The sequence below is a fragment of the Diorhabda carinulata genome, chromosome 9 (genome assembly GCF_026250575.1).
Source record: "Diorhabda carinulata isolate Delta chromosome 9, icDioCari1.1, whole genome shotgun sequence".
NCBI lineage: Eukaryota > Metazoa > Arthropoda > Insecta > Coleoptera > Chrysomelidae > Diorhabda > Diorhabda carinulata.
In genome coordinates, this window is record NC_079468.1 from 15132904 (window position 1) to 15159787 (window position 26884).

The 26884-nt window shown below is 31.4% G+C and overlaps 1 protein-coding gene across 2 annotated transcripts in view; it reads right to left on the reverse strand.

Moving 5' to 3' along the window:
* Nucleotides 1-26884, reverse strand: part of LOC130897797 (zinc finger protein 408-like) — a 115373-nt gene that overhangs the window by 11611 nt on the left and 76878 nt on the right. For both annotated transcript variants that reach the window (XM_057806701.1, XM_057806702.1), the window contains one exon: nucleotides 4312-4610. In XM_057806701.1, the coding sequence (XP_057662684.1) occupies nucleotides 4312-4610 (299 nt within the window). The remainder of the gene's footprint in view (nucleotides 1-4311; nucleotides 4611-26884) is intronic.

Here is a 26884-nt window from a genome sequence, read left to right on the forward strand (position 1 = left end):
GAGAAATGTAGAAGATTTAATTTTAGAATTCAATTCATCCATAAAGTTTACTGATGAAATGGAGAATAACAGAAAATCACTATTTTCAGATACTTTAGTAACTTGTTTGTATTTAAGAAAAATACCGCTATGTACAGGTACATCCCGGCTGATTCCTTCCATTGCATCCAACATAAGATGACCTGGTACATCATTCAATTTATTTTCCACTTAACTTCGAAATAAACAATAAGAATAAGACTTTTATTGAGGATGTGGTGGTATTCAATAGTTCTGTTAAGAGAATTGGTTAATTAACCGTCATAGGTTAAAAAATCCTTTTTCCAGAATTAAAATGAAACCAGGGAAAATTTGCTGTGGTACCTAACCAATTTTATCAATTTGTTTTCCCGCTGGAATCAGTTTTCGCGGAATGGTTTCATTGGTGGAAATATTATAAGTATAAATGGGTAAACCAAGTTAATTGGTTTTAGTTCACCTTCGTTCTCTGAAGACGATAACTTGGTTATAGAAACTTGCGTCAGACAGTGTAGTTGTGAGTGTTATTGTAGAGGTAGCGTAATCAGTTTGTTCAGTAAGACTGTACTTGTAGTTTTTCTTTTGAATCAATATTAACTGTGAATTAAAAAGTAATATTTTGGCCAAATTGTGAAATTTTTTAACTAGCTGAGTAAGCTACCTCAGAATCAAAAAGCCAATAAGTAAGCTAATAGATTCCCAAAGTGATCAATATCAACTCCTTGTGATAGAAATCGGCTTTCCACAGATCGACAAAAATGATAGTTACCTCCGATTGTCTATCAATGAACACAAGTTCCTCACTTGATTTATTTTGCAAAATGAAGTTCGCAGTGTATCAATACCCAAATCTGTTAAATTGTGTTACAGATATTTATCACTTAACTGAGAGGTAGGCAAAGGGCAGATTTAATGACTGACTTATGAAGAAGGGGCCCTTTTTTGCTTCAAATTACTAATTGAACTTATGACAATGGGTATACATACCACTTTAATGTAAATCTTAATATCACCAGTTATCTTTATATTACCCTAGTTGTAGGTGAAGTGTAGCTTTCAAGCAAAGTTCCAAATGAGCATCGGTATCTAGATTTTAAATGCTTTAATGATAGCATGTATATGTTAAACTTAATCCATATACCATAATCAATTGTATGTGATTTTGAAATTGTTTTTTCTCATATTCATTATCTCCTATAGATGTTTCCTATCACACACTTTAAAATATTGAAAAAATCTTCACGGGTACTAGTTTACCTATCCCTGACGTAACTGTTATATACGATATATGTAACAAAATTAATTTCCAGTTGCATAGTGACGACTCCAGTCACATCGGCCTTTGTAGGTGAACATTAACAGTTTGTAGTTATGCAAAAATCACCAAGAAGGTATTACAATTTACTTGAAAATTGGAAAATCTCTTAAATTTACACCATTTTCTTACAACATAAGTTAAAACACGGTAACCCGCATTATAGCTTTTTCATCATCATCGAACCAGATAGAAAGCGTCAGATTCATCCAACATACTGAATTTTCTATTAATTGTATAAATGTTAAGATTGGTACCTATTATCAATTATTAGTAACACTCAATATTAAAAGAAGTTTATGTCTCATTTTGTTAAACTTGATGAGGAAATGATGTTAAGGTTACACATTCAACCAACCACAAAGATTTTAAATATGTAAGTATTTTGTATCAATATTAAAAAATATAGATAGGACTTTTGAAGTTAAATTGGGAGTCTGAGTTTGAGATTCGACATCCTATGAGCTCTCTACATGTTATTTTCAATTATGGGTAATTCACAACGGAAACCTAGCGATTTGAATAGGAGTGTAAGCGTCCACAAATTTGAAGAAGTGATAGTAAATTTTTTTTTCTGAATACTGCTAAGATAAATCATTCTCAATAATGAAAAAACTTGTTTGTCTATGTTAGTGATTCCCAAAGTAGAACAGATGAACTTGACAGGATAGGTAAATTTCCATTGTTAGATCTTTTAACATTTTTAACCTCATACTTTTCATCCGAACTGGCATTGTTATAAGAATTTGTTATAATGTTCAAAATCATCAAGAATACATAGTTCATGTATAGCCTATTCTCAAAAAGTGCACGTCTGATATGGGATTTTAGACGATTCTATAATTAGTTCCTTATTATTTAACGAATCATTGAACACAGATCGTACAATTTCATGGTTCGAAGAAATGCATGAGCATTTCATGTTTGTCGTTGATCGAAACCAAAATTTCATATCCGTTGAATATGTAGAGACACCACAACTCTTTCAAGTTGTGGACTCCAATGGTCACCGACTTTGATCCGCTCGACTTTTATTCTTTGGACATGGTAAGTAATAAAGTTTAAAAAACAAACTCAGGAATCAAGTGGTTAGTGCTAGAATGCGATACGTCTGTTAACAAATCAGCAAATCTGTACTTCCACGAGTAGGTGGACAGATTAAAAAAAAACTGGTTTAGAGAATTTTTGTTTGATGACAGTTTGTTGTTGGTATTATAATTTTGTCTACAAGTATATTACTTTTATAAGATATCGACATCTAATTTCAACATGATATTCATTTGACAATAGGTTTCATAACGATATACTTCTCAACGAATTCAAATTCACAATTTGCATAATGCAACGGGTGATTTCCATAACGACACACTTTTATATATCAAAATACTTTTGAAATCAATGAAATAGCAACAAATAAATGCAGTTAATTCCACTAGATATTATAAAAGAAACAAGAGGCAGCGAATTATTTGTTACCTATATAACTTCATACTGCACTAATTGTATAATGTACGAAGTTTTGTGATAAGCAAAAGCAAATATTTATAATTGTATATAGCTTTATTGTTTTTCAAAATATTCTCCATTAAGATCAATTACTTTTGAATGCGTTAGAACCAATTTTCGAAACATTTTTTCCATTCTGATTGAGGTACCTCCGAAACATGATTTAGTCGCATCAACCGCTTCTTCGGGTGTAGAAAAACGTTAACCTCACAATGTATTTGTGATCTGCGGTAATAAGAAGAAATCCTTGAGAGCCAAATAAGGACTGTACGTTGAATGACACACCAAATTGATGTTTTGAGTGTCCAGAAATGAAAATTTGTTTAACTGATGTGTGAGAGCTCGCATTGTCGTGGTGGAGAATGATTCGTCTTTTGCAAATGGTTTCTCTGATTTTTTCGAATACCTCCGTCAAATAAATGTTGGTGTATCATTCATAATTGCTCTAATCTAACAGTGGCACATATCTAGTTATTTCGGAAAAACTGGCGATCATTTGCTTCGAAGTGCTTTGTGCGTATAGTTGGATTTGTTTGGATTTAGTTCAAATTGAAAGACCCTTAAAGTCGGTTATTGTTTAGTTTCGGATTCATAGCCATAGATCCATGATTCGTCGTTTGTCAAAATATGCGGTATCCGACGCGAACACTTTTTTTTACAGTCAAATGTTTATGCTATATTGAACAAATACGAGTGAAGCTAATGCCCAAGTATGCCTAAATTTCACGGTATGTCCATGAGGATCTTGCAATATCAGTTTACGCACAGCATCAATGTTATCTGGCACAACAGCCGTTTTTGGACGATCTTCACGAAATTCATCCTGTAGCGAAGTGCGACCACGATTGAATTCGGAAAACCATCGAAAACAGTGTTTTGAGATAGTGCTTCAGCACTAGAAGTCGTAGTGAGTTATTCGGCACATTGTTGTTGGTTTAATCCACGTCGAAAGTCATAGACAATCATTGCACGAAAATGTTCGCGATTAAATTCCATTTGAATGTTCCAATTATCTGTAAACAAGTCAAAAATCACTCGTATGACAATAAAAATATCAAACTTAATGATGGCAATGTCAGATTTGACATATTCACATCAGTGTTACCATATCTTAAAATTTAAGTAGTAACCTACGTACTATTACATATATATTTTTCTCTTTGTCAAACCTTAGCAGACCTGGTATAACTTCCAGTTGATTATACATGGAAATAAGGCTATCATCCTCTTTGAGTGTGTGAAAATTTGAGTCTGGATTTCTTCTAGTAAATAAAATAAAAATACGACCCAGTGTACCTATGTAACATCATTTTCTGATCTTAGCGCGTATCGCATTTTTTCACTTCGAAAAACGTGAATATAATGTTATTTGTGACTACTTAAAAATATTTTTATAACCAAAATTTTAATTTTTTAGCAACAATAACTTCGTCAGCTTATGGGTTACATATTTTTAAATGTAATAGATTTACCTGTAACTTTGTCCACATTGTTCGCAAACAAATGGCTTCTCCAAGGAACTAATTGCTCCTATATGCTGTAATGCCGTGTGTTGTTCTAGTAACCATAACGAAGGAAAAGCGGCCATACATGAGGAACAACGAAACATTTCTTCTCCCAACAAAGCACTGTGCATTAGACCAACTTCAAGAAGAGAAGTGGGAATTGTAGGGAAAGGAATTGCAAATGGTGTGGAGGATCGGCTGCTTTGGGTACTTGAAGGACGGTCTGGGACGGGAGAACCGATGCATCGATCAGTTTCCATTGAAGTCTGCAAAAAAAAAGTTATTGAGTAAAACCCCACTAATTATAAGCTTTTCAACCCTTAGATTCGTTTATTCCGTATTGAAATATATCAATCAATTTTGAAAACTGCCTTATTGCCTAAGTCGCTACTAATTATCAATAATCGCTTGACAAAGGACAAAAATTACAAGAATTTTATGAATATTTTTTTTCTCAAATGAAAATAAAAACTGTAGGATATTTTATTCGAAATCATTATGGAGCTTATGAAAGAATTTGTGTAAACATTATTTTCTAGATCATCCAAAGCAGCTGACACGTATTCAAAACGAGTTTATTCAAATAACTGCGCTTTTGTTATGCAAAATTCATTTAAAGGCAACATAAATATTTTACTATAATCACCAAACAGCAAAAGTAATTATTTTATATATAATGGAAACTGAAGAATGGTAGTAAACTACAATGGATGTCTTACTTCAATATTACGTTTCATTCAACTCGAGTTTATAAGATATCTATTTTTTTTTCAATGAAGATTGTTTCTTGATAACTTTGTGACATTGCTAGTCACATCAAAACAGGAATAACGTTCATCACAAATGCAGGATAATATTCGATATAAAACAAATATATAAATACTACCTGACATCCATTAAAAACAAACTAACCAAAGGAAATGAAATATTAAGCTCATAATACGAAGAAAATAATTATAGGTACTTATAAAATCGATTTCCATACCATTGCTTTCATCTATTTTATGATTTTGGAATTTACCAATTGTATTTTGTAATTATGGATATTGAAATATGAGAAGTTATTCAAATTCTATAAATTTTGGATGATCTTTCCTCCCTATTTCATTTGAAATACTATTTACCTGTAAAAATGTTTCATTCCTAAAATATATTGTTGGGGTGCGTTGTGCTTTCCGATTGGTTCTGCTTTCAGTTTTGTATTTTACATTTGGACAAAGTTGGCTCAAACCATAAAAAAATAGATCAGTAGTTTTTCCGATGTAAATCAATGACTTATATGATATTCAGTTCCTCAAATATTGTTATCGCCATTTGTGTGCACCACAAGCGAATGGCTTCTAATTAATTTTTGCCATTCGAAAGCTACAAATTTTTCATTCGTACCCCTGTCGAAACCGGAAAATTTCAGTTTTCTCTATCAGCTCGTTTGTGTCATTCAGGGAGAGAGGGAGAGAGAAACGAAAGCCTTGTGGTAATTTCTTAATAAAAACTGAATGTTTTCGTAAAAATAATTCTATTCAATGAAGTAGATACTTAAAAGTTCCAGCGCAAATGTGAAGACTTTGAAACTGAAGGAGACGTGGGGATGAGCAAAAAACCTAACCAACAAATTAAGATAAGTATTTTCATTTTTATTAAAAAAATTGTTACTGGTGCATTAAAGCTCAGACACTTTGTTTAAAATTTTTGTTTATTTCAGGTTGATGGATGTTTTCGTGAAACGTTTGAGGAGCTAATCAATTTGAAATTCATGTACCTATATATAGTAGATAATATTTTTCACTTTATAATTGCCATTTATAATTTTCAGTTTGTTTTATGTCACTGAACTCTATGCTTTATGAGTTACAATTTGTGCAAATACAAAACTGTAAGAGCAGAAAGAAGCGGGATCAGAGATGTTCGAACTGTCAGAGATTCAAGATCGATTCAAGAGATACATTACGGCCATCAACCAGCAGATTTAATTTATTAATATAATGTGGTATCAATGGGCATCCATAAGGGTTTATTTATTTATTTATTTATTCGAGTAAACTTCATTTACAAAAAAGATATATTACATGAATTAGAGTTAAAGAAAGTGGATGATTCAGAAGTGGAGAGAAAGCAATTGAAAACAAAATTAATATTAATTCAAGTGATCAGACAAGACTTTTTCCTCAAGAAGGCTTGCACCATCACCAGTACTGACATGACTGATTTGGTTTTCAGTTTTCCATTTGGCAGCACAAGTAGCAGTATCTGGAATTATGGTTGTTGCACCTCGATTTGTAGCCTCAATCAGGCAAATTCAAATATTTCCGTTGGTTCATTCCACACGACAACTTCGACGATTCTGATTATCTTCGAAAATTTTGCGTTACTTTTGTGGTGATTTGTAAAAAAACAATTTGTTTTATTGGTTCTACTTTGTATTAAAATAATTTACTAAGCATTAAATCTGTATTATTATATATTATGTTGTTCAATTTGTATTTTAGTATTTTACCTACAAACAAATCTCTAGATGTTCGTTCCATATCAAATTCCATCCAGCCACCACTGTCAAGGAAGATTTGCTCTAGCCTAAGTATAACGCGTCAAATTTAAACGTCAGCCGATGTTACATTGATGTGTTTAATTGTTTTCAAACAGTTTTCAATTACTCTGTTAACCTTTTTTCCCACATTTCCTCAAACTATATATGAGTATATAAAAGTATCAATCACGCTACAGTCGACAACTATATATTATGCTTAAGATTGTTCATAATTATTTCCTTTTGCAATCGTTAAAATTAATATGGAATAGATATTTGAATGCACCAATTGGATTAGTTCGCACGTGAGCAGAAAGTACGAACGTATTAACGACTGAGTTGATCTGGAAAAATTTAATTTTTCCTAAATTTTGCGAAGGCTACAAATAGAAAAATTGATATTTTTGAATGGTACAAATAAAAAAACTGCTTATATTTTTTTGTCAAGAAAATCTAATTTTTTCCTACTAGGACCGTAGATTTTGCATACATCAATATAATGTATAATATATAAGTTCTATTTTAATGCATCTAAATGTTCTTGATTCTATTTTATATACTTTTATTTTAAAAAACATTATATTGGACATAGATTTCGGTGAATCGATGCAAATCTCTAGAGATTATCATAAAAATTTTACATCTTGCCTCACTCATTTACGTTTTCATGCGTTATTAGAAGGCAATGTTTTTTTAAAACCGTAATAAATTGTGGAAGCTGTAAAAGTTTGTTATTACTTACGTGATAATAGTATTTCAATACAAATTATTTTCTAATAAAATTAAAGTGCAATTGTAAGAGTATGTCGCAGTTCTATTTTCATGGGAAAAAGAAAAACAATCGTTTCAAGTATTCATTGGACCTGATTTCCACCCTCTCAAAATATTCACGTATTTGTAAAAAAAATTTCAAACCTGGCTATGATGCATCACAGCCGCAAAAAATATAATATTCCCAAGCTCTCCCTCCATACTAGGGCTATATTAGAGGTTATTATGGTCTCTCCTCTGTAACTTTTTCTATTATGATGCATTTATCCAAGATTCTGTAGTATGGTTAAGTATTATATAAATATTTTAGAACTATTTCATATAGAAAAATATGAAGCTAGATTTCTATAAAATCGTTGTGATGCAAAAAAGTATTTGACATCTACGTGTTTACAGTTCACAGTTAATTCCTACCACTATTCACAAACTCATTCCCATACCATCGTGGAGTTCAAAACGCAATTTTTTACACGCAGTATTCCAATAAATATAATCTTGAGATTTGCGTTTTAGTACAAACACTTACTGTCAACTGAAATATCTTCAACCTTTTTGGAAGAAAACCTCCGTACTTTCTCTTACGAGTTAGCATGATAGGGCTTTTCTATATGTGACACAAAGAAGAATTATAAGCTTTAAATTTTCAACGTTGTTTACACACCAGCAATATATTAACTTTATTCCAAAGTTCAATAAAAAGTATTTTATGTATTTTTCAAACATTTTAAACATTTTAGTAGATATTTTATCGATTTGGATCCTGTGTATCTTCGTCGACATCTTGCATCCTTAACAATGAACGAATTTATTTTAAAAAGTGTTATTCTACTTCTTGAATTTTTCTTTCCGTTTACTTCTGAAGAAAAATAGCAAAGGAATTAATGTTCTGTATAAAACAGTTTTTGATGAACTATTATTATAGCTGTGGAGAAACCATTTTAACCTTTTTTGAACGGTTGACACTTACTAAGTAGGAACTCAAGCGATTTGATACTTATAGTCGCTACCTTGACTAAGGTACTCACCACAAAATTGAAATTTTTTGTATAATTAATTTAATAATAGTTAAGTATGAGAACGTACTTCCACCTGGGGTGGCGCAGACGCAAAAATACCCCATTTTTGATAATTGTAAAATGTTTTTCATACAAAATATTGTTTCACACGTCTTCCGTTTACATTATGTTTTGATTTATATTATTCGTAATATGTAAAAAAATTAGCAGAAGATTCTCGCAGCTGCAAATACCTGTCAGGTATGTTTAGAATTGTATTCAAATTCAACTACATCCATAAGTCGCACCTTACGTAAAGTATTTGCTTGTAGATGTATGTTGCAATTTTGTTGTTAATTTCAAGCTGCTTCTATTTACCTTACAGGGCATGTCATTGTGATTAACTTCGTAATTAAAAATTGATAACATGGAAAATTTAAATTTGGACTTTAGAATAAAATGACCCGATACTAAAGGCGTAGTTCCAAAATAAACTCGCGTACATAGAAATCGGCCCACCGTAAACTTTTGACTATAACTATATTTTTTTCTAAATTATCCATCAGATCAAAAAACGAAATATGCTGTTTGAAAGATATTTTGATATGCTTTAATGCGACTATAAATTCGTTAGCAAGGCTTATCGTTTATATGCGTAGCAACCGGTGAAAAAATGAAACGTGTTTGATTGTGATTGTAACGAAAATAAAAAATTTGTCAAATATTAAAATCTTTTTATAATCTCAATAGTGTTCAAGTGTGTAAATTTAAAGCATACTACACCACGAAAAGCCTTAATAAAAAATGGTCAACGAGCTATTACTATGACCCGCGGAGCGGTTCGAAGAGTGTGCCAACGTTATGAGGAGACTGGATGCTTTTATAGGCGACCTGGAACAGGCAGAAAGCGACTTACAACTGCTCGTGATGACCTCTTTATTGTGTCAACAATATTAAAAGATAGTTACCTTGATGCCGTTCAAGAGCAAAATAGCAGCGATTGATCCAAAACTTACTACAGATCATCGGCAAGCACGACTGCGTGTACACAGGATAATCCGAATTGGACGTTGTGACAATGAGGATCTGTTCTGTTCTCAAATGAGACCAGAATATGCCTTTATGGTAACGACCGAGAAAGGAAAGTGTACCAAAGAGGAAGAGGGTAAATTTGCAGATTACTGCTTTGAAGAACGGAGTGCTTATGAAGGTGGTTACTGCATGATCTGGGGTGCAATTTCTATAGAAGCACGAACCAACCCTGTGTTCATTCGTAGGGGCGACCGTGTTCACGGAAGAAGATGTTTAACGGCTGATAGATATAGAAGATAGAGAAGATATTAGTAATTCATGTGATATCTAACACCGACTACATTGGAGACGAATTTACCTTTATGCATGACAACGCAAGGCCGCACAACGTCAGAATCATGCAAGATTACATTGCAGAATTCGGTTTTTAGGTTATGGGGTGGTCAGCATACAATCCATACCTAAATCCGATAAAACATTTATGGGATGATCTAAAAAGAAGAATTCGCGCTAGACTTTCTACCCCAAAATCGATCCCTTATTATTGCTTATTTTTGCAGAAGAAGAGTAGCTATTCCACAAGAAATAATAACTTGATGAGATCTATGTCGAATCATATGAGAGATGATATATTCATGTTAATAATAAAAAAGCTCAATTTGCCTAATGCATTGATATCAAGTCGAAATAAGTTTTCATAAATTAATACCCACAATAGAGCATATTAAATTGTCTTACAACCAGCAAATTTTTTTGATCTCCTAAATAATTAAAAAAATATTTATAGTTAAAGTCAAAACTTTACAGTAGGCCGATTTCTATGCACGTAAGTATATTTCACAGTCACAGGAGAGTTCTCAAATCAAATTTTCAAAATATATGAAAAGCTACGACCATGTACAATTTTTTTTAATTACCAAAACGGTAAATTTTTCCAATGTTCCCGGAATTATATACAGGCCAAAGTTCATCTTCGACTATTTTATTTAATGCAGGATCAAATCTTTTAATACTAAAACGTCATGAGGGTTGAAAGTTCAATAATGTTTCTCCATCACCTTCGACCTCGGCCAATGAATTAATTTCATAAATTGTTGAATATTACTTAATTACATTTTTAAGCAAAATCTACAAATGAGTTATTGTGATATATATATTATGTATCTAAATTGCAAACCTCATTTTGAACACATAAAAACAATGCATCCATAAAAGTACAGTGTACAAAACATGAGAAAATGACATAATTCTCTCTCGCTAGATTTGCGCTCGGGAAAAACATGTCATTTTTCTCATTTGCTATAAGATGTCCTAGAGTCAAGATGAGAACTTGCGAGAAAGTTCAGATTAAACACCATGAACAATTCAAAAAGTACGTTACTTATAGGTACAATCAATTTTTAAGTAGTCTTGTCACAATTTTAATATCAATACCAATTCTTTTGGAATCTATTATCTATAAATAATTATATCGAAAGATCTAAGACTATATGTATAAAATTTAATAAAGAATACTATTTTGAAAGACGATGAATACGAGACAGCGGATTTTGCGAGTTTTTTTGTACGAACTCTGATCTTAGTAAGTCTTAGTGAGTATTTATACTACTATTGTCATTACTTTAATTACTCGTGGTTGCCAGTAAATATTCTCTCGAATAACATGCTGTGTCTAAATTACTTTCGTGATCCAAACCATGTATACTTAATATTTTTCTTTCCTTTCGATAATGTTTTGTATAATTTATCTAACTTTGTTAAGAATTTCAACAATAACACTTCTTAATATTATATTAATAAACTAGCTGACCAGGCAGACTTCATACTGCCTCAATCCATAAATATAAAACCTAAAATTTTGTATAAAATAAATTTAAAACAAACAAAAAGAATCCTTTTTCTATTAAAACAAATAAAAAAATGATCGGTAGGAATGATGTTTTATTATTATTTTCGATTAATTACACATGATGTTGCTTACTTACAAAACAGAATTTTCCTCAAATACTGGCTATTTATAAGGTTTCAATTTGATATTGACAGACACACCCAGATTTGATACAGTCTGTTAATCAATTTAAAGCTTTATGATAAAATATATTTTCGTTTTGTTTTGTGGTGGGAAATTAAACAAAGATCACGGTTTTCCGATGCACGAACATGCGCGAAACAGGGAAACTCAAAGTTGATTCTGCAAACTTCCAACGACTGGCCTTGCGATTTATTTATGGTCATCGCAAAATCCAGACGTACCGGAACATAAAAAGTGCATCGAGAATAGTGTTGGCCCGTAACGGAATTTGTTTCCAGACCAAGATAGATCTAATCTGCACTTATTTCTCGAGTTATGGAAACTGGTAGTAATGTAGCTGTAGGAGCTCCACCGTAACTAGCAAAATTTTGTCTGTCTCATCTATGTATCTGTCATAGTTCTACTGAGAAGGAATGAAAACAATTAGTTATCTATTATGGGTATATTTCATAGATGTATAATAATCCAGTCGTTACAATTAAGTAGACTAATTCAATACATTTGCCAAGATTTTTTTTCTAAAACACAATTAACATTATCTTGCAGATAATTACTTATAAAATTAAAAAAAATTAGCTCTGTTTCGGTTTCTAATACATGTTTTTTCAGTACTCGATAAATTATTATTCCTAGTTGAAATCTTAAGAGTAAAATACTAAAACTTAACTTCAACATCACTAACTCTTGGTAGTTGGCACTCAACAGTATATATATTTGAGAAAAAAGATTGAATCAAAGGGAGCTGGATTATTGAGGTTTGTTATATTTGTAATACAAACTATGAATATCTTGTTTAAGGCAAATTCATCTTATACTATTTTATATACGGAAAGCTCCACATTAATTAATCTTTCAATAAGTAAATTAGTCCAGTTCTATTGCTTTGAGTAAATGTTTAACAACGGTTCTATAAAAATTTTTCAAAAATTATGAGGAACTAACACGCCTCTTTCGAATATTTAATAGAATTTCTTTTTTTAAAAAAGTTTTATCAAATTGATTCATTATGTTGATAGTTTTTAATTAATTTTGAACAGTGCGGAAACTGATATTTCGAGATGACCTTATTAACATATACAGAATACTAAAGATGAGTACATCAGCGAATTTCTAATGAGACGTATAACTATGAGATCTCAAATTTATCTATTTTTCGACATGTGAATTTTGTAACTGATAAACATACTGACACTTTCGAATGTGAAAGTCTATGTAATTTAACGTCGACTTTTCTTTAAGTCTTTATCAAAATATGATATTGACACTGACAATTTATAAAAATATCAAACTCATTGAGTTTTAGTAAACTCTCGCTTCACTTTTTGTGTACTACAAATGCCTTTAAGCACAGTAAACGGACAAGCAGGTATCCCCCAAAAAATGACTCTCAAACAAACATCAGAAAGCATTTCTAAACAGCTGCGGAAAAAAATTGTGACGAATGTGGGCTTGAAAAATACTCGGAAATTATTTGTCATTTTGTATGTCTACCACTATAGTGCTTCAGTAAATAAAAAAATTAAGTAACCAAATTTTATAGAATCAACAATTTCTAAAGATATTATGAGTTAGGAAACAAATATTTTTGCCTGGAGGTATAACGGCGGCCGAACAAATAAAAAGAGAAGAAGAATCAAAATGTTATCGAATCAGATAATCTATTTAAAAATCATATTTTCCCAGAAAACCTTTTTTCAATTCATGAATACTGTACTGGTAAATTCTATAAAGTTATTTTACTTCTTAATAGTAAATTTTTACTTCTGTATCAATTATGTGGAAAGAAATTTGTATTATATACTTTTTTTTCATATCCATTATGACAATATAAATAATACATACTTTTTCTTGACAGGAATTGATCATTTTAAAAACGAACTTGAGGTATTATTAATAATCAATAGTCTACAGTCACGCAAATTTTCAACATCATTTGTCATTCAACTACAGAACTTCATTTTGTCGGTTCAGACCAAGTGTATTTTATGATTTCCAGAATTGTTCTTTCTATTGGAAACAAAAATTCGATTGAGGCAGTTATCAACATAAGATTCACGGTGAATCGTGTTTAAGAAAAACACGAGTAGGTACCTATATGAGTGATATAATTCGAAAGCGGTTGATTTGTGGTTAGAGATTTGCCACACTCTGGCTGTTTGGTATCAGAGATAAAATGAATATCTGTCTTACCAACATTTTTATTTTTCAATCAGCAACAATGTTCTTTTGTATGAAAACAAAAATGACCTAACGGACGGATTTTAAGTTGGCATACGCGTATTATATTGGTAGGGGCTAACAAAACCTAGGTGAATAATAAATATTTTGTGATTTCAATGATTTTTTATCTTAGATTATTTTGATAGTGGTAGCACTTGGCCTCTTCAAAGTAAGCGGTAGACATACTCTCTCATTACTTATTGAAAACTTCATTATATAACCTAAAATGCAATGTAGATCTTTGAATTGAAGATAGAAACTTTAGAAATAACATAGACAAGCAAGCATAGTTAATAAATATTTATGAGAATACAGTCTACGTTGATGCAAAAAATAGTAAATCGGAGGATGTATAAAGTGCAAAAGAAATGAGTTCTTTTAGCCGAAATAACATCACATTTAACGAACATTCGGATAAAGAAAGTAGTAAGATTAGTAACATTAGAAACAGTTTGGCAAGTCTTGCTATCATAATCAAATAAGATGTATTATCAAAAAGTGTGATTAATAGATTTTTATAACAGTAATCACCTATACTGTGTTTGTATTGATACATGAATGTTTAACAACGCATCAAGATTAAGTTATTGTGATAATTTAGTAACTCTTAAGCAGGGTCCACATCAAAAGAAGCCAAGGCGAGCCGAACAAAAATATAGAGTGGGGACGTGCCGAGCGACCCCGAGCGGCTTTAGTTACAATTAAACTATAATGTAGGTAGAAATAACTCGGTCGGCTTCGTTTTCGGTGTTGACGTCGTGCCGGCCCGAACGTACCCGCCCGACTTAGCCCACTAGGGTCAACCTGCACGGCCTACCGTGGCATAGTGTGGACCCTGCTTTAGAATAAAATAGCTTGTCCGCTATTTTGTGCATAAAAAACTTTCATGTAGGTAAGTGATTATATATTATATCCTTTATTCGTTCTCTTTAGTTTAGTTTAGCCATTTATTAATCCTACTATGTATTAATATTCACAAATCGCGGTATCAACCTTAACTAATTAACAGCAGTTATAGTTAAATCTCTCAAAGCAAATTAGATTTAATTCTCAATTAAATGTCACTGATTCTTTTAGTTGGAATTGACCCTTCCTAACAACTCACATCTCTTGTGACATAAATTCTTCTACCACAAGCAAGCTACACATACTAGATGTGATTTTATACCCTTCCAAAAGTTTCTCCTCTGGAAGGTAGAAGCCTTGACAAATAAGCTGCTATTTAAATATTTTTTATTGATCAAATGATGATATTGAATACTATTAATTGGAAATATATTTTTTTTATATAAAACACTACATAATTCATTTACTTGATCAAAGTATTGAGAAATAGCAACTGCATAACAAAGTATGAAAGAGTTTCAAACAGGCGAAATGTCGTCTAGTTTTACTTAGGTTTATATAACCAGAAAAAGGTGTAGCAAATGTGGTAAATATTAGGTATAAGGTGAAACTATCATAACAATTCAATAACAAAACACAAAAGCTGCATTCGGTATTTAACGAAGGGAAAACAGGTATTCAGAAAAATATAGTGACAAATTAGAAGGGAAGACGAGAAGAGTAAAGCAAAGAGTCACACTAGAATATAATCGAAGAACGGAAAATATATGGAAATATAGTTAAAACAATAGATTCTAATAGATCGATGGATGCAAGAAAATCGACTAGATTACATTTAATAGAACCAAGGGACAACAATAGTGAGCGAAGCAAAAATTACGAAAGTCCTAAGTGGCACAACCAATAATACACCCTAGCTGGAAATAAAAAAATGGAATTGTTGAAATATGGAAGGGAAAGTATTGCATCCTTTATCTAGGAACTGTTAAACAAAATCCGATGAGGAGAAGTAATTGCAAATAAATGAAACTTTGCCTTACATATCCTTCACATATAAGAAAGTAAACAAAAAATCAACCAACAATTATTAAAGAGGTATTAGTACCGTATTCTCAATCGCAAGGTTCTTCACCACAATACTAAAAGACGAAATAGAACAACCTGTGGATGATTTGAGTGAATATCAGTAAGAAAAAGTACAGAAAAGTTGTAGTGAGACATCGAAATACATATGACACTTATATGCTATGGAAAGCTATGGGAATAACGAACTGTGCAGAGAAATGGGTTAATATAAAGAAAAAAGTTATTTAAAGATACAAATGCACAAATTAGGAAATAAATCAATGGAATCGATAGTTATAACAAAATGAGTAAAACCAAGATGTGGCATATCGCCCACACTTTGCAATTTTTATATGGATCATGCCACACAAAGATGGTACCGGAAATGTGGAATTATGGGTATACCGGTACAAGGTAATTTAGTTCATTCACTACTATTGTTAGATGATAACGTTATTTTTGCACAGGAAGAAGAAGACATGGTATATATGATAAGGCAGCTGGAAGAAATATACGAATTGTGGTGACGTGAAATAAATATGAGTAAAACTATGGTACGTGTGTGAGAGCTATGGAAACAAAATTAGTACAAAGAAAATCAGCTGCACAAGCACTTCATGAACTGCCATTAAGTTGAAATCTCACCCAAGAAATTAAAAATGTCTATCTAAGAATAGTACGGAATATTCTTACTTTATATGAGGCAAAAGAATGTCCAATTAGAGCAATAGGAAACAGAATAAAAATTGTGGGAATGTCTTTTACGAGAGCAGAGAAATAAAGCAAAGAATAGGGGTGGAATGCACAATAATACGGAAACCAGATAACAGAGCATTACACGTCCAAAGAATGCCAGAGCACAGGTGATCAAAACGAATACTGGAATGGCATCCTCTGAGAAGAAGACGTAGAGGTCGACTAACTTTAGAAAGGAAAACATAAACTGAACGTGCGATGATTGTTGGACACCTGAGAGTAGGGACTGTAATGTGAGAGAAGACAATATCGGTGAACTCGTGAGGGAAAATTCCGGAAAAAAATAAAATTTGCGATTGGCAGAGATAATTTCTGGTCACCTTGTATATTGTCAGCTTATATACTATACGAATCAGGAAGAGGAGGATAAAATAATCAATCAATCTCAAAAGAAATATAATAAGTATCTTCTTCAATTCATAATAATTTAGAAGATATTTTGAATAGAAGATTATGTTGCATGAGTATCTCAATTCACGGTACAAAACAAAGACATATCAATGGTACTTTTAAAATGTCTACCACCCAGCAACTCCATCTATTTCTCGGATTAATGTGGTTTTTATTCTCATGTTAATCAAATTAATTGTAGCATAAACTATTCTATTTCATAAAGAAATAATTTTTTAAAATAGCTATAATTACATCAAATTTATTATTATCATATTTTTCACATACGAAGATTCGACAAGAAATTCAATTAAATATTCTCTAGAAGCTTCCAGTTTTTTTTACATATTCGGTTTATTGTAAAAAATTCTATTATTATGGAAGTGAGTGACCCTGAGCTACCAGATAGTATTAAAAAACTAATTGTACAGGGTATTCAAAGTGTAACGGATTCACAAGCGATATACATTATAAATAAATAATTATTTCTTTTGAAGACCCTGTTATTATTTAGTGTAAGCTGTAGATACGTATTCTAACGGGTTCTTTGTGGAAATATTACAGGGATTGAGTTATAAGCTACTGTTTCCTTGTTAAAATATTTTGCATATGGAAGAATCTCATCATTAATGTAATCTTATATTACTATAACGAGATCGCACATTTTGAATATAATCTCGATAAATTTATTCATAAGCAACATCAAACACATAGTATATTCTGCCTTTCACACTAAAAGTAAAATCTAAAATTCTGTTATTGCAATGTCTTTAAAAAAATCTATTACTGATATGAGTGTTTGGAATGATGTCTTCATAGACGTGACAAATTACCGTAGGTGACGCTCAAGATTCTACACTGGGGCCAGATCTATGGAATGGTCTATATGATAGTCTACTTTTGGCGCGTTACTCGTTGCTTACGCCGATAATGTGATAGCTGTGATTACTGTACAATCTGCAAAACTACCGCAGTTAAAATTGAACCAGAAAATGAGACGGGTATGGGATAGGTTAGGTTAGGCTAGGATGACAAACCACAGACTTCTACTCGTTAAGGAAAAAACTTAACTGATAATTCTCAAAAGGAAACGAATAGAGACAAGACTGCCAACCGAGACGGACGGGACGGAAGAAAACGAGTACAGATGAGAAGTAGATACAGTAGATACTTAGATCCGAAGATTTTTTCCTAGAAAAACACTCCTAGACAGGGAACGTAGCGACGACATAAGGCAAAAATGCAGAGTAGAAAATATTGACGAATGGGTACTGAGCAGAAAGCGCGAATGGGACGAACACAAAAGCAGAATGAGCGAGGAAAGAATAGTAAGAATAACACGAGACAAGTCACCACTGAGGAGAAGAAGTATGGGAAGGCTGCGAATAATGAACAGACAATCTGCTTAAAAAGGAGTAGGAAGAAGACTAGAACCGAAGATTTCTTCCTGGCCTCACATACGGAAGATGGCTCGATGGACACCTAGAAGATAGCATAATTGAGCTGCTTAATGGCAAACTTCATAGAACAAATTAAATGTTTTTCGAATAAGATACTCAGTATATTTCTCTATTTTCTAAATATCCTTTTTCTCTTACTCTTGATTATATATGTATACATCGATCTGTCTCTCTTTTTTTCGAAAAAATATAGTGTACAATTTCCAAATAAAAATACAGTAACTATTTAAAATTAATTCAAAATCTATATATTCCGACAATATTCTAACATTTTTTCTAGAAATACCATAAAAAATAACCAATTAAAATAATATGTAAAATTTATTTTTACTTGGGGTCGTACGATCTGGTTGCTACGTCGTATATTCTATCATTGCAGCTTTCTTGCTTTTAAGGCTGCTCGACATGATACAAAACTTGCATGTAATTTCTTGCAAGATCAAAATATTGCAGTTTTACGCAAGTCTCTCGTCATTCAAATTTCCATAAGAAAAAGTAAACAATTTCGTAACCTCAAATTTTATTTTATATTTTGTTAGCGTTCCAAAAATGAAAATAACAAAAGAAAGTGGTCAGCTACTGCCTTGCCTGATGAGCAGAAAGAGAACCCAGACGTTGGTGGACAAAGCCCTGGCTAGATAGAACAAGGGGAAACATGAGTTTATCTATAGAATTAGAAGAGAAAATATACAAAATTATCTTTGAGAATGTATGAAGAAACATTTCTTGGGGAAAATAAGACATAAGATAACAAATTCTTGGCGAGAGATGTAATATCAGTAGATCAGAAACTCATTTCTTCTTAGAATTACAACTTGCACGCAATAAAAATGAGACCAAACAGATAATGTCGCAAGTGCGAGATCTTGCATGAAACAATCAGCTGAACTCCCCCTGCGTATGCTTTTGATCAAGAAACATTGCGTGTTGCACTGTATGCACGTTGTCTTGCATCAACTCAAGCGACGTTTATTCCTCCTTCAATAAAGTGAAAATATTTTCAGCTTGTTTATAATACATGTTTGATAAATACTTTCATCTAATGTTAAACGGGTATCATACAGAAATGCAATTTGTTGATTTATCAATTTTAGCACTCTACCAATGAGTACTAAACGAAATAGGTGGTTTTTAAAATTTGAATCACTAGAGTGAAAAATATATAAGGTATCTTAATCGAAATAATGTAGTTACATTTAACATTTTGTCCATTCTGTATATACTTCATACAGATTTGGTATGTAGCTCAGTTACAAAAGTAATTGAAGGGTCAAATTTTACAGAAAAGATAGTAGCAGAATGAGCAATGTTACTTAGGCTGATTCCTTTGCTCCTCCTCTAACTTATTTATGAATCAAAACAATTATTTATCAATGCTTCACATTGCCACATTATGTATAGACTCACGCTAAAAACTGACAAAATTGCTGAAGCGTGCTTACATTGGAAACATGAATTCTAGAGAGTCACATCTCAGTATAAGCATAGATCATGTCGAGTAAGGAACGATGACTGAATACTAGATACTGGTTAAAAGAGTTTATTCCAATGCGAGTTCAAAAAGATTTGGAGGATAAATCTGCAGTATATTATGACATAGGATAAACGGAAAAACACAAGCAAATTCGAGAACACATTTGCAGCAGTCTTCTGTATACATTTTCTGTTTAGATTAGTAACAGTGGATGAGTCCTATTTCCTCACGATGATGTGGAGACCAAAATTTAGAGTAAAAAGTGGAAACATCGTGTTTCAGCACTGTCTAGAAAAATTTAGATACAACCTTCAGGAGGGAAGATAATGCACACCGTATTTTGGGATGCTTAATTTTAGTAGATTAACTGCAAATGGAGGCCACAACTACAGATGTTCATTACATCTGTTAATTTACAAAATAAAGTGGGGCGATACATTAAAACGATGAAGGAAATTGTTTGATGGTTTCCTCTTTCATCAGGATTACGCATCTAGTCACAGATCTGCAATAATTCAGGCTAGTTTCGAATTAGTTGACCATCCGCCATTTTCTCAAGATGTGGCACCATTAATTACTGGCTGTTTCCAAAACGTACCCCTTGCGTAGTAAACAATAATTGAATTGTATGGTAAATTGCAGAGGTTTGTAAAAATATTATGCTAAAATATCGATGCGAACAATGTGTTAACCTCAATGGAAAAATTAAAATTTCCATAATATTTCATTGTAGGAATGAGTAAATGTATGACCAATGTATTGATCCTCATAAGTAACTTAAGATTTCAAATGAAAAAATTATTTGGGGGTGAATTGGGTGAAAAAGAATTAACTAGACAAAGTAAGATCTGAAAGAAGAAAGCAAAACAAAAAACTATTCTATAGCTAATCTTATTATACGAAACGGGGGATTGGACCTTTAAGGTGAACTCACTAAGGCGCTTAGTGAGTTTCGGAATGTGGATCTTTCGGAGGATGCTGAGAATTCCCTGGACCGCTTATATCAGTAACGAAGATGTAATGCAAAGAATAGACAACGCCAGGGAACTTTTAGAATTAATAAAAACTCGAAAAACCTCGTATCTGGGATACATATATAGAAATGACAAATACAGACTTTTGCAACTTCTAATCGAAGAGAGAATCGAGGGAAAACGTGGTCTGGCAGACGACAGGCTTCATGGCTGAAGAATATTTGCGAGTGGACCGGTTTAGACGCTCAGACGCTGATAAGAAGGGCCAGAGACAGAAATGACTTTGCTGGGGAAGAAGAAGAATATTATTAGTTGATCATAGGCAAAATTGATATCAATACATATATCACGGAATGCAGCATCTGACATATCGTAAACATTCAACACTCTATCTCTTCAGAGCTACTATTACGGACATGAAATATCTATTTGTTGAATGGAAATAAATGATTAGGAAACATAATTCTGCATTGTTTTTTCAAAGAGAGAATCTATTCAAGTTAATAGGCCATAGAGCACTGAAAATTTCAAATAAAAAAAGTTTTTTTTTTGAGAACTATATGCCGAATATTTTAACAAGTTACAGAAGTTGTGTTAAGGATCACATTATTGACTACCCATTATACAATAAATTCAGGTATATGTCTACAGATTCTCTTACAATTTCTATAAATCATTCATTCTTCATTATAAAGTTTTCTAAAAGCTCAGTAGAACTTAACAGGTTTTTGCATCAATATTTACGTTCATATTGAAATAAAGCTAAAAACTCAAACGTAAGATTAGATTAAAAAACCTGCACAGTTACCTGCAATTAAACTTAGGTTAAATAGTTACGTGTCTACTAATACAAGTATGTTTTCATCACAGTCTATCGCAGAATTACATCTGCCATTTCCTATTTCTTTTTGCGTGCATTTCATCACAGTCAATACAGAAAAAATGGTTTGTTTGTTTGTTTGATAATGTGAAAATTACAAATAAAGTAAAAAAAAGAAAATAAGTTTAAATAATATAACAGAGATGTTAAATCAAATAGACTTGCTTCCTCATTGATGTAATTTCCTTGATATTTGTCTAAGATCAATTGAATATGATTTTTAATGGTAAATTAATTATTTTTTCTAAGATTTGAGTGGATCTATTAGATAATAATAAGAATGAAATAAATAATTCGAAATTGGTGCTACCTAATTATTAAGAAAATAAGGACGGATATGAACAATCACATTTCGGATTACATACATAATATTGCTTCTGCACCAAAAAAAGAGATTAAACAACGTAATCAAGAATTTCTCAGTTACCATAACTTCAGTGTGAGCTTGTATGTTTTCATTGTATAAGAGTTGCATCAAGTAACTATAACCACGATCTCAAGGAATCTGTTTGAAACCTATATTTATCAATAAGACCTGAATATCAAGACAAAAGCGTTTACATATCTTCCATCAAATAAAAATCCATCTATTATATGTTTGATGTATATGCAGTTGGAAACCTCAAATTTTTTAATTATAAATACAGTTTCCTTTTAAAGCTATGATGAATTATAAACACTCAGAAGTTTCTAAAAACGAAAATAAGGATTATTATTTAATAGGTCAAAGTTTTTTAAATGATATCTTTAAAAATTTATAAGTGTGTAGGATCAAGAGGATTATATCAAATATGAAGGTTGAAGTGAATTATTTAATGATATCTCGTCAAACAGCTATTACTTTATTACGAATTTTACCTTTTATTTATTGAATATTACTGAGTCGATTTCTGACTTCCAAAACCACACATAAATAATTGAAAATGTCTATTTTTATTATATCGAAATTGCTTATATTTTCCTTTTAGAATTGAATCAAATAAATATTATTAAATAACAATAATTAATAACTGAATAATGACTGTCAACCTGTTAGAACGTATTGTATATTGTCTGAACTAAGTCATTAACACAAAATGCATGCAGTATTAAAGAAAATTGAGTGACAAACAGAAAATATAATATTAATTTTGATAATTTTGTTATTACGTGAATCAACTATCTCTCGAAATAAATAATATGTACAATAACAAATAAGCTTCCATAGAAATCGACCACTGTAAACTTTTGACTTTAAATTACCCATCAGATCAAAAAAATAATTATGCTGTTTGTAAAACAATTTAATATACTTTAATGTGAGTATCAATTTATTACGATTATCGTTTATATGCGTAGCAACCGGTAAACAAATTGTGATTGTGATTGTAACGACAATAAAAAATTTGGCAAATATTAAAATGATTGCGTTTGCAGCATAAATTTACATATTATTCTTTTTTCATAATCTCGATAGTGTTCAAGTGTGTTAGTTCAATCCATACTACACCTGTGAAAGTTCGTTTGATGGAGAATGGCCGGCCAGGTCAATGGACCTTATTTCGCTACATTTCTTTTTGAAGAGTTAATTTAAATTGAAAATTGGAAACAAATATCCAGAAATTGAAAGATAGGATTGCAAAAAGTTCAACTAAGATTAGCTCATTTTTCAGAAATGGGGGGTCTCAATTTGAGCACTTCATTTGACTCAGTTTTTCAAAATCCAGGTATTACTTCTTTTTTTATTTATTAAACAAAACTTCATTTAAAACTGTCCTACTAATTTTTAAAGCTTTAAGGACATGAACTCAAAAACTAAGACATATTGGGAAGTAGTTTCACATTTTTCCGGTTTCAGAATATTTTTAAATTTAACATAAAAAACGAGGGTTTCCTATTTTGAAAATATCGCTCTAGTTGTTCGCAATGAAAGCAAAACTGAATTTACACTATGACGTGTATTGATATTTTTGCCTTAACGTTCCCTCCTAACAAGAGAAATTTGAAATTTCCAATTGCTATTTCAAAAAATTCATCCGCGGAAAACAAGTCTATTGCAGAATAGGGAGACTATATTGGATAACTCAATCTATGTCGATCAATCGAAAGAAAAACTAATTAAACAATCGTATAATGTAAGAAAAGAACCTCATTTCTCAGTTAGCTGAAACATTTTTCATCAATGAATCTTTGTTTTTAAATAATTTATTAATCACTATTTCTGATTAGGATTGAGGATTTCTATACAGTGTTATTAACCATTGTTATGTAATATAACCCGAATCAGTTAATAATAAACTTGTGACTACAGATAATCTGCCCAAATTGTCTACAAAACATTACTGAAATTACGAATATTAAAGAACAAGATTGTTTCGAACAGATAAAATCGACATCCAGGACATTAGGACAAGTTATAACCAAAATATTAAATATTTAGGTCGTTCGAAAAGAGGATCCGACAAGTTGTTGAGGAAATTTGGCTAACGATGCGTGATACCGTCGAAACAATTGATATGAAAAACAAGAGCAATAAATTCTTCAAACCATTGCACAGCGTTAATAGCAATGGACAAAACTTGAAAAATCAGCTTTTTAAAAAGTTAATATATGGGCGATTCCTCTATTATTACAAAGTTTAATGTTGAGAAAAGACGTACGTCATTTCAATAAATGGAGTTCGTAACTTGAGGATTAGTCTAATTTTAGCTGTGTTAAAATGCAAGTCAAATATTTAATCACCTCATCCTATCTATTTAGTTTTCTTCCTGTAAAATTGAGATTTGTACTGACAGTTTACTATCCTCTAACTATAAATATTAATAATGAAATCATAAAAATGTTAAGTGATATTTTATTATTTATACATTTTTGCGAAAGTAAAATTCTTGAATGTTTTGAATTTTTTCACTTGGACAACAAAAAACACCTCTGGGATTCTGATTGTAGCTAATCAGAATTTGAAATAGTATAACCCAATTTACGTGCTGCTAGGTGCTCATCTAACTGCTTTAACTTTTTCAGAAAACATCCGGACTCAATAAATATTTTACTCATTTTCTCTGATTCACTACTATCCATTAAAACGAGGACAATTTCTTGAAAAAAAAGCGGATAGAGCTGATGGCGAAGTCAGAAAAATATATATTGCCAGTTAATTAAGAAGAAGACGACCCTGGCGAAACAGCAATAAACTCCTCAAAGATTTTATCTTATGTGAATGCTAGCACAGATGATAAATCTGATTAATATCTAAGTAATGTAAATGTAAATAAGATAATTCTATTAGTGGACACTGCCTAAACATGACGATCATTGTTAATCAATACTGTAAAAAACTTTTTCTCCATCACCGATTTCTATCGGGAAAAGATTTTACTTTATACAACTGCAAGAAATGAACGTTACAATATTTATTCGATACATTTCAATTTTTCAATGGTGTTGCAGGTAAGTCAAAAGAAAGTATGTACAATTAATCATAATTATTATATCACAATTAAGAGAAAAAATTTAGAAAATATAAGATGCAAATTATAATTGCCACTGCCGACTATCAATCTGAATTGTAAGAGGTTTTAAAATGTACAAAACCTTAATTATTTAAGAAAGACGATGATTTTTAATCGATATTGAAAACTTTTTTTGAAATTTTTTATTTTAATTTTGGTGCTTCTAAACCACTCAAATAAGGAGATTTTACCATATAAAAATTTGTATATAGTTCATATTACAAAGTATGTTTCAAAAATCTGATGAGTACAAATTGGGGTGAAACTAATCATGATTATATCATTCGTGTGGAAAATTGGGAAAGAAGATATTTGGTTTCTTCTTTTTAGATAAATATAGACAGATAGAGATACAATGTCACATTAAATCATGTAGTAACAAAACTATAAACATATATAATTCCAGCAATTGATAATTGCAAATTGCAATTTTCATTCATTCGCATTCATAAAGAATTATAAAATTGTTTTACAAAATAGTGGGCTATGAACGCTTTCTTTCTCATGTCAATTCGTTTCTCCGATAAACTGACTTGATATTCGTTCAAGAAAATCCGTTATGTGTCTAATTAGAAGGAGTATTATTATTATTAGTGATGGAGAGTGATAGTGAAGAAAGTTTAAACTGCACACCAGAAGACAATAGATTGAACTTGGTAAACGTTTATAAAAAATCTAAAAACCAATGAAAATGCAAAAAGCAAACCTAAAAACTACACTGGACATACATTCCTCGGCGTCTTTATTAGTGGATTCCGGTGGTGATATCATTCAACTGAAGAAGCACAGTGGATGGAAATCCAACACAGTTGCGAAGGGTTACTTAAACGACTCAATAAAAAACCAAATGGATTCAGCAGTGAAAATTTTGACAACTAGTTCGACTTCAAGCAACATTGTAAATGTTCACGATCCTACCAACAATCCAATAAGTACTAATACAACTATAGACGATGTTATATCTTTGAATTAAATGTTGCCAATTCAAGTACCAATAGTAATGTAACTTCTTCATTTCAAATTAATAATGCTCACAGTTCTACTTTTGATATTACTATTACAAAATAAAAATTGATAAGTTTTGTCGAATTTTTTAAGTCTAAGGACGCAGAAAAATTTTTGTATGAAGCTCGTGAGTAAAGTAACTTTTTTTCACTTGTAGGAATTGCCGCCAAACCGTCCTACTCGTGAAAAAAGTATTGCTTTACTCACTTGTTGCATAAATAAGAATTTTCAAATGACTACAAGCTAACAAATTTGTTTTGTGTGTTTTTTCTTACAGAAGTTTTTCTAATCCTTGATATGATGGAAAAGATTTTTATTTGATTTTGTCTCATCGTATCCATGACTTTAATTTTGGTTTGATTAAAAGCGAAATTCATTTATGATAAAAGCTCTTGAGTAAATATGAAATATATAAAAATTTAGTAGTAAATCAATAAATAAAAAAAATAAAACAAAATAAAAATAAAATAGTTATAAAACGTTTATTTCCAACTTATTTCTGAATCTTAACAAAGAAATCACTTTTTCTGGAAACCATCCCTGTTTCACGATGTAATTCTTCAGTCCTTTCTCTCAATCTTAAAATTTGTCAGTTCACACTATTAAAAAAAATACCACTAACCCA